Source organism: Bombus bifarius, unplaced genomic scaffold, assembly GCF_011952205.1.
Source record: "Bombus bifarius isolate JDL3187 unplaced genomic scaffold, Bbif_JDL3187 scf7180000008163, whole genome shotgun sequence".
Taxonomy (NCBI): Eukaryota; Metazoa; Arthropoda; class Insecta; order Hymenoptera; family Apidae; genus Bombus; species Bombus bifarius.
Genome location: NW_022884485.1, coordinates 913428 through 936191, shown reverse-complemented (window position 1 = coordinate 936191; position 22764 = coordinate 913428). Strand labels below are relative to the sequence as shown.

The following is a 22764-nucleotide window of genomic DNA, read 5'->3' as shown; positions in this document are numbered from 1 at the left end:
AGATCGGTACAAATCGTCGTATTTGTAAATGTTCAATATCGTCTTTCTTCCATTTCTATACAAAGCTCACGTTTATGGATCGTAAATCAACATAAGGTAGAACACCGTTTATAGGAAGAAAATTTTAGTCGATGCTGATCGACCGAACCCTCGCCAACGCGAAACGAAAAATGCTATCAGAGAAAACTTTTCTACTTCTATTGCACGTACTTCGATTATATAAACGATAAAAATACGCTTGGACGTTGTCTTACTTTCCTGAGTGAGTAAGTACCATAAGGCCTTTAAGTATCTTTTTGTCTTTTGCCTTTTTCTTTTCTAACAGCCTGTATAGGATTCGTCGACCCATCTTCTCTTCTGTTCCGTCGTATTCAGGTGCTGGATTATACGCAGTACTATCTTAATCTGCCGGACGCGAATTCAGCCGGGACGGCAAACTGGTTGGCCGAGTACTCTCTGCTCGAGTACTATGAACTTCAGGAAATTACAGCGATCACTCTTCACGACCTGGCTGACCGATTCACGCAATTCAATGATTATGCTTTCGTCAGGTACGTAAACGGTTCGACCGACAAATTTTTCCATCTGTCTAGCAGAATACGTGACCGCGATCGTATCGTGGACAGGGATCATTGATCATCCGGATTACAACCTCCCTTTCGTTCCGTTTATTCCTTCGGGCTCGAGTATTTCGTACGAAAATGTGGAACGTTACTTTGATGTATTTCCACTTTGGCATTTCTCGGTTTTTTCGCGTTCCTCTGCTGCTGCATGGTACGCGATTCGTAATTAAACTCTGCACTTTGAGTTTGAACTATACCTTGTAAAAAAATAGAGCAACGTTGGCGCGATTCAAAAATAGTAGACACGTTTATATTGTTCTTTTTTTTGCCTACTTTTAGTTTTATATTCCAAGTATTTTATATATCACCTATCATTGAAATAGAACATCGAGTACGATCGAAAGCAACGATTTTCACATTTAAAACGATGCAATTCGCAGTTTAACGAAGCTCGCTAGATTCTTTGAAAGTTTGCAACAACATTCAATTTCACGAGAAACTTCGTAATTTAAATTCGCTTTAATTTCGCTTTCAAGGCGTCTCGTGCTCATCCCTGCTATCGTAATCGCGTGAAATGGGCGATATCGCGCGAAAGACCTTGAAAACTCTCCCACCGGGGAGGTGCTGTTAACGGATGACTGACGTAGGTTGTTCGTGACAAAGTTGCGCGACCACGCAGCACCTGTACCCGGGGATCAATGTGGCAATGTGCTCGACACTGCGCGGAAACATTTACGCGATCCGATGCGGCGATTGCACGAGCTAGTCGCGACGTATACGCGCCGAACCCGTTGCTGCATTAATAATTTCCATATTTCTCGAGCAATTATCCGGCACGATAATTCCTCGAGCCGCTTGACGCTGATAACTGTCTACCCTTTTCAACGCAATCGCGTCATTACGATGCTAATGACTGTCCCGATACGGTGGCTTGCGTCTCGCAGAGCCTAGCCAGCTCCACGGCTGATTATCTTTCCGCGCACGCGGCCGCTTATATTCCCATAGATACTACGCGGCCAACACGGTCTCGTTGCCGCGGGAAGTGGAGCAGATTTGGGGCTGCGGAGGACCGCTGAACGGAGCTTGCGCTCTCCATCATTACTGCACGGTCACCCGGCTGAACCCAGAAAACTACAGGCAATGCTACTCCTCGTATGCGTACGCACTCGCTTCCACCGGTCCATCCACGCCGCGACTCTACCTCTCGCTGCACCTGCTCGTCCTGTTGGTTTGTGCGCAGCTACTGAGGAATCGGTAGGTTGGAATCCCAACGGCCTGGCGAAAGACGACTGCGTTACAAAAGCGACCAAAAGCTCAGCTCCCTGCTCTTCCTGATGCGCCGATGACATTTGCGTCGGCGATCATCGCGCGCGACCGGTCGAACTCGGATCTTGTTTAAGCGGCAGAAAATCTTCGAGCCAATCTCACACTGCCACCGCAGTTGACGATGTCTCGTTCCGTTGTCGCGATGTTTGCTCACGAAGGGAGCAGCCGGATAGAGAAGGGAAGGGAGCGTCGGTATGTACCGCAGCGAGTGATTCACTTTGTCTCTGTGTCTGCCTCGATGTCTGTCTCTTTGTCCACGTCTTCTCTCTGTCGTATCACGCGAAGGGGTTTGGACGTCACGGGAAAATGGGACTTCTCAACGCCACAGCGATATCACGTCGCGCGTTCCGCGGGGATTCGTTCGTAGGCTCGAAGCGAGCGTTCCCATCCAAACACAGTATTTTCTATGTATGCCGAACGACGGGATGATGATCGCCTCCAACGACTGCTTCTTCGCAGTTTGAGCGATCGTTTAATTACTCGGTCTACGAAATTTCATGGCATGATTGGCATTTGCTCGGTAGTGGCGAGTGGCTCGACCTGATGTAACCGCGAGACGAGAGAGGGAGATGATCGACAGGGTAACCCTGAAATATAAACATGGTTCAAACGAAAGCAAATGAAAGAAATCGATGAAACCTTGATGTTGTACTTGCTTCTCTTAAACGTTTGTGTGCGTTGTTTTAACACGAGAGAATCGTATTTATTAGGGCGCGGCGCGCGCCTAAAATCAGCCGCGGAACACAAAGAACGATCCACGTAACGGAGAACGACGAATTTACGCGATGCATGAAACACACGATCGATCTCGTGAAACCGTTCGTTATTCGGTGATGTCGCACGACTCGAATCCACCGTCAGCGGGAGGGACGTCGGTGACCCCGGGACGACTGCGTCGAAACGTTCTTAACTCCGAGAACCATTATCGTATCGTACCACCATTTCGCGATTGTCGGAACAATACAGTATTTCTTAATAAACGAGTCATGGATTTGTAACTACTAGTTATGAGTTATTTTAATCCAAACATGATCCCGTTAATCCTTTCCCGTTACGACGATGATCCGACGTTCTTATCGTTAGACTGGAATGACTTTAAAGGAATAAATACTTTTTTACGCGAAACAATCAGAAGATTACTACGTGAAATATGCTACATGTACTCTAGTGATGTACTATATATATCTGCATATAACAAAACCGTAGCAATTCCATTTGTTGTAACTTTTATTTTTATTCGGATGTTGGCTACATTTCGATACAGTTTTTTCAACCACAATGGACAGGAAAAATATCCTAAAAGTCAGATCCAGTTATTATTGTACTATAAATAACGATAAAAATAACGACTAGCTGACTCCATCTTCGAGCTGCTGCCATCTTCAGATGATTTGCTATTGTTCATTTTCTACGAGAATGTAATGCGATCTGATAGCCCGGAAAAAACGAAGGACCAATCTGGAAGTATCGATCCTTGTTTTCTGACTTTCTTATTAACGAACTTTCTTATCTCTGCCGTATTGCGTTTTACGAATCATTAAACGTCATGATATTTTTCAGGAAAGCCATTTTTCTTCGTATCTATTTCATTCGGCGCAGAATTAATTACATTCCTAAAATCATTTGTTTTAGTATCATAAAAATTTTAAGTTCCACATCGTCAATATTTTCTACATCTTCTACAGCTTTTACATTTATTCGTAGTTTCTCGTTGCTTCGTAATATCCATCACATATTTATCTTTATTTTCAATATTTACGTTTTCTAGAAATTGCGTGTATCGAAGAATAGGTTGTTCAAGAGGAAATATTACTGCCACAACGCATTCTACCAAGCAAACTGAAATATCGATCTTGCCAGTTTTGCTGAATATTAAAATAAACGTTCGGTCTAATTAGCTGTCCATACATCGATAAAGTTATGAAAATTGCAGCCAACTAACATATCCACCAAGGAAAGGAAAAGAATAACACGATAATTTGCTACGTTACAAGAAACCATTAGCGAAACAAGTTGAAAAACGCTATTTCCAGAATAATTTAGATCAGTTAGAAATTTAGAGACAAAACACCGCTATATCACCCTTATCAATGAACCCGGAACGATTTTTCAAGGAGTTTCAAGGAGGACGAATTTACGATCTTTGCATATTCAAGGCCAGTTAATTTCCACTAGTGGTCGTTTCGCCGTCGACAGAGTTTTCGAATACAGCGTTACGAGTGGTAATAAACAATAATGGTATCAGCCTGGTGAACTGTGAGCGCGAGCGTGCAATCTCGACATGCGATCAAAAGGGAAACAACGTTGGACAATGTAATTTAATGAAAATCCAGGACCAGCACGAACGAGCAGATTCATGCAATTAATAGTTACTAGTTTCTTTATCATCTTTTTATTCTGTGACTGAATGTGCGTTTGCTTCCTGTTCACAGTGTTCCAGGCGAACGCATAATTTTCTTTGTCGTTTCTTCGTTTTCTTTACCTTTATTTCCGCATGCTTCGAGGCACGTTCTTAAATAAGCTACACCAATGCGCGGGGTTAGTAGAAATTCACAATTTACCGGGATAACAAGATAGGATAGCGAGATCTCAATTAATTCCGCAGTTACTATAGTTGGTGAGTAGCTAGCCAACTTCCGTAAACGAGCTCCGGTTCGTGCACGTGGTGACAGCAAATATGAAGATAAGTCGTTCATTAACACGAAACGGACATTCAGAGGAAAATGTCGAGAATTGCACCGACGTGACGTAACGAGACCCAGGGTTTCCTGTCGCGAAACCGTATCAAACCGGCAAGGACGAAGATTCTCGGACTGTTGCTTCGCGGCGACTCGTTTAGAACGGTCCTGTACCCACCAGGTAAATTAATATTCTCCGACCGTCTAACAAGCGGCGGAGTGGATGAGTAAAAGGGGTCTTAAATTAAGGTTTTTGTTCGCTACAGCCTATCCAGAATCAGGTGGTCGGTCGTTGCTAGTTGCGAACGACATCCTTTCCCTTTTTTTTCTTTTTTTTTTTATGGAGTCTACTGCATGTTTTGTCTACTTTCAGACACGTTTTAAACAGCTTTCCAGCTTTTGTCTTTAAGGTAAACAATAGGGTACAGTAAATGTGGAATGAAAGAAGAGGAAATGGAGCGAGATAGTAGTTAGTCCAACGTTGTTCGGGCTAAGTTCTGCAGCTTATGCACTTTCCCCCACTTTATTGACGTTACTGTAACGTAAAAAGCTTGGACACAATGGCGTGTTATGGGAAGGAAGTATGTACCAAATGAAGATATGTATTTAAAAAGTGCGTACTAAATGAACAGAATCGTTTCTAATTATAGGTAGTATCGAGGTAGGCAATATAATCACGTGTAACTTCACGATAGTCTCACGGTATCGATTGGTATGGAACAGATTGTAAAACTAGTGCCAGTGGTACTGCAACGGATGAATGTTCTTCATTCAGTGCACCAGAAGAAACTAATAAACCATTATTTTGTTTAAATTAAATTTTATATACTAAGGAATAACTAACAATGAAAATAGACGCAATATATTTTACATATTGTAACGTAAGATGTCGGAGCTTGAAGTAGCAGAGATGAATGATCAGTAATAAATGCGAGCAAACTGCCAAACGATGAGCGAATCGACGAGATTTTCGTTATCTATTCAACACAAACTCGTTTTTCACTGCGTTTCCTATATTCCACGTGCATTATAACAAACGATATTGTGGCAGTCGTTGCTTCTACGCCTGTCGCAAAGTGATTTCATGAACGCGCGACTCGAGCTTATAGAACTTCTCTCGAGACACTGATACGAGGCCTGTATGGCACGGCAATAAAATTCCTATCGACGTAAACTCTTTTCCGTGATTTCACTCTGTCGTCGTCATTTTAATATTTTTCGATGCTCCGTTTGTTATTGCGCGACATGAAAATTTACGAATCGCTATCGACCTTCGCGAACTCTCGTGACTCGCACGAAATTGACCGAAACGATAGGAAAGCGAGGATACGTCGCATGAACGACATGTTCGAGTAAATGGAGTTCGTTTATACGATATACGGGTATAAATCGCTGGTGCTTGCAATGAGAATAATTTTTTACCCTGCGAACGTTTGCCGTTACGTGCAGTTCGTTTCGTATACGTATTATGCATAAACATTAGTAATCAAGGTACGTACGAATGGGATACCAATCAGCGAGACGATTATTTCTAACATCTTGAATTTTTAGATAATATATACATTATAATTACGCATTCTCGTTCAGGTAACATCGCAAACGTCAACTCCCAAAAGTAATGAAATTCTCTCGTTTACTGAACGAGCACGAAATAAGAAGGCATGATTTCCTTGCAAACGGAGGTTTTAAACAGTGGCCTAATTCTGGGTTCGCATGAACGCGAACTCTCTTTAGACGTCCGTTCGCATTCGACTTTTCACCGGTGCTCCTTGCAATTCAAACGAGGATCAACGATAATAGGCGGTATTCCGTTCGATATAAAGTGTCTCGCGTTTGTCACGCGATCGTCTCCCTAATAGTCTACAATGGAAGAAAGAACCGGCCCCTTCTTTTCCCTCTTTTTTTCCACTTTTTCTGTGCTTTCTTTCTTATCAAACATTGTGTTGCGAAATAACGAGGGCTACGTTCAAGTTATTGGCGACGACAGCGTGCGTTTTACACGAATGTTTTTCATTACACACCGTGTATACAGAACAATGTTGCCCCGACAATTGAATACGTGTTCCCGCACGAGTGCGTGACAATATCCGCGTAAACGAGAACGTGCATGCACCAATGTACGTGCGCATCTGACGATGAAGCCCCGTCACACACCAAAGGCCCGAGCTGTACGACGCCACGCGTTCCTCATAACTTAGTGCGACATAATGCAGCGCGAAACGCGAGCAACCAGGAAAGTCATTGGCGTCATCGATCAATCCAACGCACAAAAGCACGACTCTGGAGCACATTCTGACAATTACGTTGCAAATACGTCCGGCGTGAACCTCGTTTTTTACGCCATCACTGCGAAGGAAAATGCTGTCGTGTTCAATTCGCGAGTAGGTGCCTGCATAATACGAATACGCTGGATAAGGGTTGCAAGGTTGTCGTCAGCCTTAGCCTGTATAAATAGGCGTTGCAAAATGAAGGAGAAACGGGGAAAGGTGCAGCGACTACAAAAAATACTTGTACACCATTTATAGCATTTACGTTAAGCGTACTAGTATTACGTACGAATTAATTAGGATCAAGTATACGGTATTAAATTTCGTACGACGATAAAAATTTGATACTGCGAAAATGAAATGTATTTAGAATCCGACGAAACGACGTTTCGTTGGAAGATCGATAATGTGCATATCATATTTTTCCGTTATATCTCAATCACGTTATTATTATTATATTTCATTCCTACTATTACGGCACTACAGTTGCGATAAAAGGGCATATTTCTTGCTATATCTCGCTGTATTTCTTTCTACAACTCATTACCTATTATACTTATTTAGTTCGTGTAATTTCCTTTGCGTCCTTATTCAGAAGTTTGAAATATTTGGAAATATTTAATTTATGCACTATACTGTATAACACGTAGACGCGTTTTAACGTGTCAACTGGAACACCCAATGACTTTTCCTGTCTAACGCCAACCAACGTGGTATGTACATGGTAAAATATTGGAGAGCTTATACAAATCCGCTTTAGCCATGCGAACGCAATTGTATTCTAAAGTTGGCCATCCGTATGTGCTCACGAGCGAGTCTGTACGCATTTTCAACTATACTGACAAGTTGTTTCCATATTGTGATATATGTAGTACGCGAGTTATATGAATTCATAGAAAGGAATATATATTTATTTTGAAGAATCTAGAAATTCTATATCTCCTTCGGATACCTTTAACTGAGTCGTATTCTACAAGAATGTTTCGCCTTTCAGCTTAGCAATGTGATTTATTTCGATAATTCCTCTTACGATCGAAATAAAGAAAGCATTATAAAGTAAAAATATACGTTCTTTTAACGAATACCGGAATTTTTTAGACGTTTCGGGTAACCGAACAAAAAGATGTTGTTCGTTAGTATCTCATCTGTAAGAAATTCATCAAGACACTTTTAAAGTATAACGCTATTTCACGATTTGTGTTACGAACATTTCGATCTTTTTACGACTCAAGCTAACTATCGTACAAGCATATTTTCGATCGATAATACGTAAATCCATTTTCTTATATATCTGGAATATCAAAGACCTTTTCTTAGATAATCTAAACAATATTTGCATCGGTATAGGTTTTATGTTACTCATAGATGACACAAACCTAACCAGATCTTGAAACAGGTAACATACGTAAACTCGAGGGTGTACACGCACATTTGATAGATGTACAGACAAATGGCTTTCACGTTGTGATATGTACGCACGCGCATACGGGAATGTATGTTACAGAGGCTAACGGCAATGTAAAGCTCAGCCGACTATACGCTCGACACGCGTCATTGAAGCATACACTAGCAACGTAGGATGGTCAAAGCGACGTGGAACACAGATACTTGATGTCATTTCGCGCTTTGTTGGACGAACTTTTTACAGGCTGCCATTTCTTTGTCACGGAAAGCGTGTGCCTCCTATATCCCTTCGTCGGCGACTTGTCGATATTAAAAGTGCCGCCGCTCGGCACAATGCTAACACACGTGGCAAGGCAGATATCTGAAAGAACTGGAACTTCTGCATACCTCGATTAAAAATGTTATTATGTACGCGCAGTTTAAAATACATGCAATAATTTCTGATTAATATTAGTTTCTCTATTGTTTTGACTGAATTCGCTGCAAGATAGTGTCGCGATGAAAAATATGACCATACTATGTACATACGTAGTAGAGAAGAATAAAAGTTATTTGTATATTTTCCTAAAAATAGCGATGAAACGTATATTTTACGAACGAAGGATGTAATAAAAGCAATGAGTCCAATTTGCAGTAAAACAAGAGTATAATTTAATATGAAATAGATTTCCTGCAATGTGCGATAAACTCAAAGTAATTTTGCACATTGTCGAGAGTACTGAAGTAAAACTGTTTTGTATTGCAAAATAAAAATAGACATTCGCGAAGCGCGGTCAGCGAAATTAAACGTTATCAAATTAACCTACAACATCCGAACAAATCTAATTAACCCGCGACAGATCCATGTATGTTACAAATAAATGATGGCCAATGTTGAAATACTTGAAAGCATATATCATTCTGTTTTCTAAACACGAATTACTTTTAATTAACATTAACTAACTGCATCAATTAGTCCCGTTCTACGTGTGTTTAAAATAGCAATGTTGAACAAAAGCTTAATTAAAATACCACGAAATGCAAATTTCTATATTTGGATTGTTTTGTATATTTAAAAGAAGACGTAAGATTCATTCTAACAATCCTATGTTCGTCTTGCTTAAAAATCAACGCATGTTAGAAAATTGTATTATCATAAGAAAAGAATGTACAGAAATATTTGTTAATTCTTTATATCTTGACGAGATTTCTCATACAGCAGTTATTCTGGAATTTTTATTTCGCCAAACTTGTTACGAATTTAATATTTTCTCTGCTAATACAAGATCACTGCGATTCCGTTTCACATTCATTCCAGCTGTGAAAACAAGGGTCTTGCTGGTAAAATTAAACTTTTTTGCGCCAACTAACTCGTAGAAAGTATGAAAAGACGGTAATGAACAGAGCGATGAATAAACCGACATTATGGAACAAATTTTCGTCGAATTCGCTATGCATGCATGCGAAATTTCTCGACAACATTTACTAAGAATTATGTATATTTCTTGCACTTTCTCTTTCTCTATAAAGAAAGTTTGCAATTAGATAAATTAATTATCAGGGAAATTCTAATACTTGGGTGTCAACGAAGACAATAATATCGACGAATTCGCTAATAATCCATTCTAGTCGTTCGTTCAATTAACGAACTCAATGAAGAATATCGTATAAAATCGAAAATTCAAATCACACGAGTTTCTCACGTTCGATCTCTCCATATCATGATTCTTCGAGGAAGAAAATAGACGGCGCTAGTAATACAATATGCCGGTCGTATAATTATTTACACAGTTTAGCATAGATCATGCGAAAAGTACAGGTGTAGAAGGTATAAATCTTTATGTGTAGAGACTTACACTGTTCTGTAGATTAGTATAGGTGATATATGTACACAAATTGCATGCAGTACTTATAACTCGGATGTCATACGTTGCCTTCATAAATATGCTAGACGAAAGAATGGTAACAATTATATAATAGAAAAATAGAGTATCGTGTCGTTTACCCATTTCGTCTTCTTCTTCGACCTACGGTAGCTGCTTGTACATCATTGTATTTATTATAGGATTTATATACTAATCAGTCAGTGGTAGTCAACTACATTTCGTGTCACCTAGCATTATACTTTCAAATAATTGCAAAAATTTAATAATATGAATATGAAACGTATAGATTTTGTTATAAAAATGCTTCATTGGGAAATAGGGATTTTTTTAACCACTGTACATATTCCATTTCTTTATACAGGCTACGATAAAAAAGACATAGGGCCTGGTAGCTCAAGTATTCACCGAGGGAAGTAAAAAATGCTTAATCAGTGTTAAGACGAAGGCCATTTTAAAGGCCAGAAGGTCAGCAAATTCAGGCGACAGATGCGTTTTATAATACCCAGCTATCGAGCATTTGGGTAAAACCCGGGAAAAATCCAGCATCCAGCTTTTTTTTTAGTTACTTGAAATTTTCATTCGTTGTCACGTTCCAAAGATCGTGCGTGTATTTTTCCATTACATAAATATCGGAAGTCTATAAATATTTAGTGGACGAAACAAATCTCCGCGTAGGTTCTATTCGTTTAGTCGCATTTATAATAACGTAAATTTGCACAAATACCCTTGCTGTCTAATCAGAACGAAATGTCGGCTGATCTTGGGACACCACTTGATCCTAGAGCGAAGGAGAGCATCGGGTTATCGGGTTATCGCGTTAACGCTCGTACGGTCTATCGACCGCCTGTATACCCGTTTGATAAAGTAGCACGTATGACGTACCACGGTGACACGTGTATTACATACCCGTGCAAACATGCGTGTACGTATATACGTATGTACATATGTATGTATGTACGTACGCATAGAGCTGTATAGAAGGGCGTTTGTGCATGTCGAAGTCGGCTAACCTGCTCGGGATGCTTAACTCTTCAAAGCGATGTGTTTGCGATCAAACCTTACTATTCCTGTCACATTCCACCAAATAGTTAATATTACTCTGCAAATTAATCTTTTCCGCTATTCGTATTATTTTTTTCAACGTCCTTGCTACCACAAGCATTTTCCCAATGTTTGTTCGACGTTATAAATAAATAAGAAAGGAACATTTAGCATAAAATTTGTTTCTTCCAGTAAAAATTTAGTTTACATGATCATACCACCTTACATTACCATCTTAACTATCACGTTACCTTGTCACATCACGGTAAAATGCAAAAATCAGCGAATACAAATTCACCTTACCATTTAATAACAGCCATGTCAGTTACGATCACGGGATACAGCGTTTGCCAGAACTATTCTTCTAATTGAAACACGGTCGTGCTCGAATGAGCCGCCACGGTAGTAAGAAAACCATTTTCCTGCCGCGTTTTAAATTAGTCCGTGGAGGCGGCCCAGACGGCGGCTTGTCCAACGAAAGAAGGTCGTTGCTTCGTCAGTTGAACCTGTCACGGCATCGTTTCTTATTTTACTCGTGACGAAGGTGCCACCAGCTGATTTCCTTGGATGGAAATAAAATAAAGCATCCGGCATCAAAATTCGTTATCCATTATCCAAATACATATATACTTTAATATTATAACGTTGCACTATTCGAATATTCTTTCATTCGAACAGGATATCTGGTAATAGCAGATGGTTCTTTCTATTAAAAGATACTATTATTATACGAAGAACAGAGATTCTATGAAAAGAAAAATTTTCTATAACGTCCATTTCTAACGATATCAGTATAGGTATTTAAAACATAGGTCCATTAGTAGAAAATTAATGGAACTAGCATTCGATAAATATATATTATAAACTCATCGATAGTGTCAGATTTTACATTAAGATTTCACAGCGCCTCTCCCCTATTAGAGCATAAACAGCGAATAAAAATCGTGAGAATGTAGCTTTTCACGCCGAAAATTTATGTTATATGGATTAACGATAAACGTTAATCAGCGAACTTGCAACAAATCAAAAGGCAATCGCACGAACTTTAAAATGAAACAGAAACTCGTGGTCTTTCGTCAAGTAGACAGAGACTAATTTTCAGCGTTGATTCGCTCTGGTTAATGCGTTATGTCAGTCGAATGAAAAGTTCCCTGCCGGATCAGGCTTGTAATCTAAATATTGCACCGGATATTTTAGCCGGTTCTCTGGTTTACCTTGTTGCCCGCGGAACGAATATCCTCCGCTGGAAGTCGACACACGATCCAGCGATTAATTCGCGGCCTTCCTTCGCGCTTCGTTCTCCTGCGAAACTCCTTTATCAGCAGTTGCACGCGAGCCACCGGAACGATTTCTCCCGTTATGGGTTTTCCTCGATTCGTTGTTTATTAATGGTATTCTCTCCTTTTTTTTGCGCGCCACCTTCCGTTTTCCTCTGTTTCCCGATATTTTATTATGGTTTAGCTCAAGTTATAATGGTTTCATTTGCCCAGTTGAAATTGAATTTGTTCTTGAAATATTAAATACTGTCGTTTTAAAGAATAGGCACTTTTGTCCATTATTTTGACAACACCTTTGAAATTGTATCTATTAATTTTTTTAATTCAACCACATATGCCGATGCCTGAGGAGTTTTCAAATCTATCAACGGGAATTATAATATTTAGTATCGTGCGATGGAGGAAGAGGCGTAATGGTCAAATAATCGACAAATTCCATCTTATGGACCGAACAATGGACCAATAACACAACAAGTACATTGAAGTAGCATTATAGAAGTTCATTTTTCTCAATAGTAACCAAGAAAATTGAAAGTTTGTCTACAGTTTTTATGGCTTCTATGTCTCTTCAGCTGCTGAATTACCTAAATTTTTCAATGTTAGTAAGTAACGAGGTAGACCTAAATTCTTCTAGTGGCATAAACCATCGAACTACTATTCGTTTGCTGTTTCATTTCGTGTAAAATGCGCACAGCATGGTCGTCTGTATTATTGTTTCCGCTGATGTAGAGCCACTCCATTAGATCAATTTTATCACAGTTACCACTTGTCCCGTTCTCTTTTATTCTCCTGTCTTGTTCGCTAACTTTTTCAGTTTCGTTCGATAAAAGGTTTTTCTATACTTTTTTCAACTTTTCAACGGTAGGCTCCATTATCCAATCAAGATATTTGTCACCATGTAACCATATCCCTTTTAAATCAATTTCTTTGCGTATTCTCATCGTATCCTAAATGTATTTTGTAATAACCAAGAGATAAAAGAAATTTGCAAAACAAGTTTTCCCTGAATAATTGTTCAAAACAAATAACGACGCGTTGATTGAGCAAGGTGATATTAGAAAAAACACGATCTCCGTAAATTTACCCTCCCATTACAAAAGATATATGCAGGATGCGATCTAGCTTTGTCTGCCAACGTTATAGTTTCTGTTTTAATTGACGTGTTTTAATTGGCAGCCTTTAATCATCGATATGAAAGCATTCTCCATTCAGAAAACCGTTATATTGTCGTTTTAGCGATGTTCAGAATTTCTATTTCGCCGGATGATAAAATGCGAAAATAGTATTGCATTGAGACGAAAAATGCGATAATATGATTTTTAATATAATTTTTAAGTTTGCAAATAGCCGATTTTTCTGACAATATCTTCCACGTTAAATCTATTTCGTATATTTGCTACTGCGTATTATTATTTAGTCAGATATTCTTATACTAAATTGTGATTACTAAAATTTTACTTTGGCTTTGCATCAGAAATCACTTAGTTCTCGCTCGAATCACGATTTTTAACGTGATCTGTAAATAAAAGTAACAGAATTTATCGATTTTTGGCCATTGATACTTATACGCAAACAGATTAAAAAGATCCATTCGCTCGTTATAAACTAGCATACCAATATCAATAGATCATACTTTATCGTAAATCGTATTGGAGTAAACAGCCTGAAATCCCGAAATCCTCAACGTAATCTGCAGATAGAGATCGTTTTATTATTTCATTGGGACAAAATGCCGTTGATCTCGCGTTGGCTGGTTTGATCCAACTACGATTACCGATATAATCTTTGCGCAGAATCGCTACGGTTTGATTACATTAGTTATTACGTTGACAAAGCCGCTCCCTTATTCCTGACGCACCGATTCACCTAGAGACAGATCAAGGGTTTAAAGTGCTCAATGCGACAGGCTGTAATGAACTATTTCGAGTGGAAATTAGATTGGCTCGATGCTAAATGGAACGCGACGTAATTGCGTTAGCAGCGATAAATATTAAGCGACGGGTTTCGCGTCGACCTCGCCGACCGACCGAATGCGTGAAGGCCCACGAAATTATTGAAGAACCTAGCTGGACGCGGTGACGCGTGAATTACGTTCCGCTAACCGGCACAACTTCGTAATAGCTTCGTGTTAACGACAATTGCGTTGTTGATATTGATCTTTTACATTTTGCGTAGTCGTTTTCAACGATAGACATGGGGGCAAATGATACACTGTCCTTTAAGAATACGTGGTCACGTTGATTATTTTCGAAGAAATGTAATTTAATTACGAAATTACAGATAGAAAGACACAGGATGAATTGATCGTTTAGTGGAACTGTCGTGCCATATTATGACACGATAAAGCTTAGTCTTATAAGTTAATATACGATAAACAGACAAGATAAAGAAGGTTCTTTGGACTTGACGGGCTATGATGATCGATCGTAGCGGTAGTATTTTTAATATTGAAATAAATATCAACGAATTAAACGAGTATGCTCAACAAACAAACATTATGCTCTCGGGTGCCTGTTATAAAGTTTATTAAAAGGACATACGAAATGTTTGTTGTTGAACAGATTTCCGGCAGTATAGTTTCCACCTAGTCTACTATATGCACCTCACAACTTTGATAAACAAAACTTTGCTAGAGACTAGGATCTAGGGATTGCATACTTATTAGGGACACGGCGCTTGCTATCTTGCCAGTTTATTATACTTCAATCACTATTGCGGGTGAAAAAGCAATATCTTTAAAAGCGAACGTTACCAGCAAGAATGAGAAAGTCCAGTAACGAGGAACAAAGTTTCCAAAGTTTGTAATCCACGTTTAACAACGAATGCTATAGAGTAACGTACCGTATTTTTAAATATCTTCCCCTACGAAATAGCATACAGTTTTATGCAATAGATCAGATACATCATTTTTATTCAATCATAAAACATAACTCGCGCGATATTTATTTGTGAAATATTTAAAATATTATCTATTTTGATGATTTAAATTTTGGATACAGAAAATTGAATTTAAATTCAGTTAGTACGAAATTATATATTTTTATGGAATCTTGTAGCAATCTTGTATTAATATACGCAGAGACAAACAATGCTCGATATTTACTTGTTTGTAGAAATTTATTTATTTGTGAAAACGTCAACTCCATGATATCCAGTTAAGAAAATATAGAAAAAATAAAATCACCAACAACAGTGACAAAATATACCGTTAGTAAAACAATCTACCTTTCAATGTTTCACTGAAAATACCGAATGTGCAGGTTATTCCATAAAATTGAAATTTCATCAGATATACGAAACTTTAAAAATAATAGAAAAAGTAATCCTTGATACGCTAAGAAACATCGGTACCCTCAGCTGTCTTTAATTCGACGAAAAAGAAGATGGTAAACGAATATTTTCATCCAGTTGCGTAGTTAGAGTAAACAATTAGTCTCGTTAATTTAGTTGAATTAGTTCTACTTCTGGGATGAAAAATCACATAGAAAGAATAGGAACAATGCGCATAGACGAAAGAGGGATTGGATATATGAATGGGCCATTTCGTTCGTTTCGTGAATAATGATGGGAGAGTAAAATCGATGGTCTGATTCGAATTATTACCGATAAATAATGGAGCATAAACGCAGGAAATATATAAACTCTCGTTTATTAGGGGGATCGGTCTTTATGCACAGATATTTTCTTTTTATTCGGCTGTTCGAATTATTAACCGATATCGGGAGCATTATTTGTCTTGGCGTGTACGGCTCTTCTATGCTATTTTACGCCATTACGCAAAGACAATGTGGCAATAAACTATCAGATAATTAAAATTTATCGTTACTGTTATGCGCGTTATGTGACCGTTAAAAATGCCTTCTTTAATTTCGCAAGCACGATTCTTCATCGAATATCCGATAAACTAGGACCATCACATTATATCGTATCATAGGCGTTCTCGAATTATCCAGATAATCCGCTTTGAGTACCTTCTAAAACTTATCATACTTCGATGCTGAAAGGATTCCTATATCTCGGTTAATGTACTAATGGAGAAGAGATTAGGATGTACCTACTAATTGGATCGAGCATCAAGAACATCCATGAAGAGTACAGTAATATTTTTGCTGAATATTCAATTTATACAATGGCTTAAAACCTGCATCTTGCGTTTTATTCGTATTCCATTTATGCATCGTCATGCGGATGTTATTCATTGCGAAATGGGTACAGATACTTCGCATTATTCGAGTATTAAAATATTGAAATTTAAGCGAATTCTTTGATTCTTTTGGTACTAGGTATAGTTGATTCATGGTACAGGCGATCGTCAACTTCAGCCGCTATAACTGGTGCTATAGCCGTAGCTCGCATTCGTCGACTATTTCTACTGAATAGCCTTTGTTTTCACTACGTCATCAATTATCGTTTGGCTATTGTGGCGGTGAAAGTCAGACAATATAAAATTAGTGGTATTTTTCCTTGCGTAGTGAGTGCTTGGTATTGCTATACAATTTCCATTAAACATAATTAATTACGACCATTACATAAGTACAATGAATTATAATTTATATATGTAGGCGCAATTAATATAATTAATGTTAAACGGTCCTTCTCTTTTCGATTATACGCGCAAAATAAATTGTAAGTTTGCTCTTGGCGATAGAATTTTTCGTACATAAACGGATACATGAACGGAGCATATAAAAACTGCTTTTGAAAAAAAAGGACTTGGGCATCGTTTCAACAATTCAATTTCTTAATTAAATAATCGTTAATACAGGCTCGCGCACGAACGATCCAAACGTACTTTTAGCTTTAATTAACACAAGGTACGACGCACTGGTCCAGAAAGTAACGTTGCGAGCGATGGAAAAATGTCGAGCCGCCCGAATCTTGCCTCCGAATGCAGCAAGAATTTTACAAACGTCCCTGACGATTTCAATTAGTCGTTGAGCTCTTGTGCGGCGTTTCGACTGTTCAAACGTTTGCCCGCTTTAATTAGTTCGGATTATCAAAGTTACCATTTCGCCTGACTTCATTGGAGGCCGAGTCTCGCGACAGGTAGCTCGTTGACCCAGAAACGACGCACTTTCAGCTACGTCCCGAATCTGAGTCACGACCGATTAAAATCCACTCGAGTCGGTAGCGCGCTTTCAATTGTCCAAATGCGATTCGATCGGTCGTACAGAGGCGAACTGAAAATTCCGAAAATCCCGGCTTCTCAAGAATCTCCTTCCCCGAGTATCTCGAACATCAACGATAGCGCAAGAGTGTCGCTAATCGGTAAAGTGCTCCCCTTTGTATCGACCAGCTCTTTCTTTTGGAGATAAAGCCTCGGCGGTGCGACAGCATTTCGCTTTCACAATGAAAAGTCGCCGAGCAGGGTGGAAGGTGGTCTCATGAATCCGGTCGACACGTCGACAAACGTATCGACGCGAGAGTCTGCTCGCCGTGAAGAAAAAGAAGAGCGAGAAAAAGAGCCTGGAAGAGTGGAGAGCGTTCGAGAACAGACAACAAGAAAAGATCGTGGAAAGCGGAAGGTAGCCGCAACGCGTTCGGCGGCGCGAACCTCCAAACGCAGAAGTGTCTCTCGACCCTCTCGACCTGCTCAACCCTCTTGAAACGTGCAACTTGGACCGTAGATCGTTTTTGCCTCGCGAGAAATGGCGAGCGATTTCGGTCGAAGGAGGAACGGCGCGGCGTCATTCGGTAATGGAGTTAATATTTTAGCAGTGAGACACGAGGGAGGGGACTGGGCCGCATTACGACGCCGTTTACCTCGAGAACGCGACCGCCCCCGAGACTTCTTCGACCCTCGAGGGGAAATGACTAAAGAACTTCCTCGAGGAACTGGCTAGGGGGTCGCTCAGGGAACAACAGTCGCATACATTTTACGTCTGTTTCCATGACAAACGTTACGCGGAATTCTCTGACACTCGGCAGAACGAGCCGCGAGAAAAACAAAGTGCCTTTTCCTCTATCCTATTCCTTCGCCCACGAATTCTCCTTTCCTTTCCCTCGCGAAACCCACGTGTTCCGGAAGACGAGGCGGGAACGGGACAACTGTTTGCGAATCCAGCCTGGCACGTACGTCAACCCTTATTTCTTTCCGGGAAGATGCGACAACACGCCGGTGGTTCAGACTTCGCCTCCGACTTTCACAATTTCGACGATCCGTTTTGCCATCGTCGTTGTCAGCTGGCGTCTCTCCGCGATCGATTTACGTCGACAGCCATGATAAATCAGCCCCGATGAATATTATCCGACATCTACTATATGTATGCCATACATGCTGTGCGCGTAAATCTTCAGTGGAATGAGAATCGTTTCTTAGTTCCTATTCTACTGCAATTTGAAGAGATTGGCATATCCTGAGATGGTTCTAGTTACGTATGCAAATAGTTTCTACTGTAATAACTCAAACGAGATTCGAAGCAATCAATTCAACTTATACGAGTCCAAATGAAAAAAAGTTTCTAGTTGTCGATTTGTAAGTTAAGTTGTATAAACAATCGCGCGATTGATTGTAATTTTGGTTGGTCTGCATAGACCGTGGACGTAAATTGGACATGAAAAGACTGATCAATCTCGTGCGATAAAAGAGAACTTCGATCAACCTCGGTCAATTTAATGCACCTTCGATTAATCTTTGTAACATTAGCAACCGATATTAATCGATAAATCAATATTGTCAATTCACTTCTCATCTACGCAAATTGAATTTAAAGTGATCGTTTACAGGTTTGCGCGCTAAGTGTATCGACGATAATGCTGCAAGCTTGTTAGAGTTGTACTTGTACAGTTGAGGAGAACATGCCTGCCAATTTCATTATCTTTTTTTACTATTAATTTACTACCTGCGTACGGTCTGCAATAACACAAAATATAAAGTATTTACTTTAAAGTACGAGGTATTTTAATTTTTTAATGTTTATGCAATCTAGCGATGTTAGAAAAATGGAACTAATTTAATTTTATTGACCACGGCTTTTTAAATGGTAAACCGAAGCCACGCTCTACTTATACATTCATTATTTTTACAGTGAATCAATTTTAACTGGAAAGCTCGTAAAAACACTGTGAAAATTGGCTAGCTGATATGAAAATTAAACATAAACACGCATTGTCCTTCGATCTGTATTTTTCCGTTAAAATGGTAGCACGGAACATTATCATTTACATGAACATAATTCATTTATGCGAAAAAATACATTTGTTCATATATATATATATACACATATAAATTTACACGAATATTTGGTGGAAGTACGTGACAAAATATCGGTTTCACGTTAAAGCAAGCTTTTAACCCTTTGAGTGTTTAATCCGTATGTCGCCGCACATCGTATGAGCAACTTGATATGCTTGAACTAAATACTTTACGTCGTAAAAGAGATTCAGGTATTAAAATGCATTATAACATGCACAAGTAAATAAATGAAATTTTTGGAAACAAATAAATTCTTCGATATTCTTAATTTACATGCTGTAGATTTAACGCAAAGTTGTTTTGTTGAAATTTTACTAGCCACTCAAACGATATAAAGAAACCAAATCTAGATTTTTCAGAATTATTAAAATAAAACAAATTTCACGAACTAAAAAGTTTCCAATGATATGAATGATTTACAAGGGAAGATTTCCAGGCCGCAAATTAAAAATAACATTATGGAACTTTGGGAATACGTATATGGTACATAATATTCTTTCGCTGCCTGAATTCACTCGAAGAGCGAAAATTCGGCTATTTTCCGATTTTGCCTTATAACTCGCGATAAGATTGACTTTAAAAAATTCTTTACCAAACGATATATTCCTAATTAAAAGAACTAACTTTTGTCTGAAAACTTTTTTTCTATCTCTTACAGTTTCCGAGTTATAACACAAAATTCATCCGCTTCGGGTGTATTTGAGTAGCAAAAAATAATTGCGTAATATACACCTATACATTCTGCACATATTTCCAGTTTCATAATTTTTTGAATTTACGAATTGTGGTTCGCCCATTGTTAGATAACGCTGTGAGAGAAAAAGTGCACAAATGGAACATGATATTTTGCAAGAATTAAACGTTACGGTTTAGTATATTTTAATATATTGATGCTCCAGGACGAAATATATAAAATTCGCCTAATTCAACACGCTAATAAACCAATTCGCATGAAACCAATATTCATCAATATATTAGTATCAGTATAAGGTTGCTTTCGTGACTTTCTATTTCTCAATGACCATTTAGATTAAGATATGAAATAAGTGGCTGCGAGGAAATAGCCATACCGGTAGCAAAAGGATTTCGGTTGTCGTAATATTTCGCTTTTAATGTGGACCGTTACAGGAGGGGCGAGTTATAAAGTAAAAAGGCTCGTTCGTCTGTTCCGCCCGGTTTGTTCTGGACGCGCCGTGGCTACGAACGCTTGCAGCGATGATCTCGCCGATTCGTTTTATCACCCGTGATTCGTGACGCGAGATTTTAAGATGTATGATTGCAATTTGTTCCTGCCATTTGTTCGTGTGAGAAAGGAAGGTTTCGTTGGATTCGTTTTGCAAATTGCGGTTGAAAATTGTTTAAAAAATTCAGACGTCAATTTATAAGCAAATATATCGTAAACTTAAAGTTTAGAAAGTTAATTAACAAAGATTCTCTTGTGCAATGAAAAAATTGAACATTTGTTAAATAAATACCACACATTTTAATTCTCGCGTTTCTTTCAATTATTCAGAAATTATTCCAATTCGATGTGATTCGGCATGTTAACTAATATCTTGAAAATTGTACGTACGAAACGGTTGCCATTATGAAAACAAAAATCTGAATGATCGTGAGGCAAATTAAAGATCGCTACTGCGCAGAAAATACGAACGAACGTTCGTAACTAAACGTGCTACGAATCCAAACTCTGCACAGGTAATGAAAGCTATTTCAACACAGCACCATCTGTTTTCTTCTCGTTCTGGCGTTGGCTGCTAGTTACCGGGTTACTTATCCTGTTCAAACATGGAAATCCTGGCAAGCTTTAAACGTTAGCCGTCAATCGGTGTAACGATTGCAGAAGGAACGGATCGTTCTATATCGGGAATTATAAAATAAGGATTGGCTTATGACAAATAACCTCTTTGCTAAATTCAAAGACGAAAGAATATATCAACGAGGAAGGTTATATACAACTGAACAAATATAATTGCACAAATAAATTTTCCTTCGAGATTAGCCTCGAGAAACGATTATTGCGAATTAACGAAGATATCAAGAGATACTTGCATATAACGTAGAAAAATATCAATTTTATGAGAAGATTTTCACTTTTCGGCGAAGATAACCGCTCTTTCAGAACACAATTTTAAAAAATGGTTCTTTATTCCTTAGTATAAGCTTCAAAAGTAGATGCAAAATTTCAACTAATTTTAGTTGGGATTCTTGAGTTGTAACCCGATTAAGCTTTTAGGCTGGGTATAAAATCTTTTCTACGTAATACAGAGAATCTTAAAACGTGAATAATACTTTCGTGAAAAATTCCTGATCGAAGAATTCCTAACGAATACGTCGAGTTAAGTTAATAAAGCTTGGAATAAGAGTAGTAATAAGCAAAATAATAAGAACGATAAGATATCGCTCATGAGGTAAGCCGAATGAATATTTACATCACGGATCAAATAAATTTCTTATTATAATCTTCGGGAGACCACAAGAATCTTTAAATTAATTATAAACTTCCGTCCATCAGTTACAAAATTCATAACCACCTTCTATCTTAAAGAAGAGTTTAGTAAAAAGCGCAATAGAAGAAGAAAGCCGCAGGAAACGAATAAAAAAATAGTCAGTGGTTTTATTAATTATTCATCAGGCGTCAAATAGAAGCATTCAGAGTACGAATTTAATCGTATAACCGATTCGACGTGAAAATGAAATAAAATTGCATAACGGGTAATTGTTACTTAAAAATGGTTATCTATATCGATAATTCCTGCATATATCTTTGGCATTGTTCTGGCTTAAACATTTTTCTTCGAAATAGAACATTACAAAATCATACTCTAAGAACGTTCGATTTTGTTAAACAACTAATCGTTGATTTCGCAAAGATCTTCACAGAGACGCAATGTTTTATCTCAAGTGCGTCTTCCTATCTTTTTATTTTTTCTTTCCTAAAACCCAACCCTAAAGCTGATGTCGCTCATTCGGAATGCAAGAAACGAGACCGACTAGATGGCGGCGAATAGCAACGAAGCAAATTGTTAACCAGCCGCTATATTTATGCATTTATTTATTAACCAAGTTTTATTTGTCCCTCGGGCGAAATAACGGGCGGCGAAAACAAGTGACGCTGTAGAGCGACAACTCACGGCCTGCCACCGCC

The 22764-nt window shown here is 38.6% G+C and overlaps 2 protein-coding genes across 5 annotated transcripts in view; one reads left to right on the top strand and one right to left on the bottom strand.

Annotated features, from left to right (window-relative positions):
• Positions 1–2893, top strand: part of LOC117208868 (acid sphingomyelinase-like phosphodiesterase 3a) — a 49817-nt gene extending 46924 nt beyond the window's left edge. For 2 of the 4 annotated variants that reach the window (XM_033450330.1, XM_033450329.1), the window contains 2 exons: positions 376–551; positions 1569–2893. In XM_033450330.1, the coding sequence (XP_033306221.1) occupies positions 376–551; positions 1569–1821 (429 nt within the window). In that variant the 3' untranslated portion in view covers positions 1822–2893. The remainder of the gene's footprint in view (positions 1–375; positions 552–1568) is intronic. The other 2 variants (XM_033450328.1, XM_033450327.1) reach the window with 1 other exon arrangement.
• The window catches only part of LOC117208882, a 111110-nt gene that overhangs the window by 80477 nt on the left and 7869 nt on the right, over positions 1–22764 (bottom strand). The gene's annotated exons all lie outside the window — the stretch shown is intronic.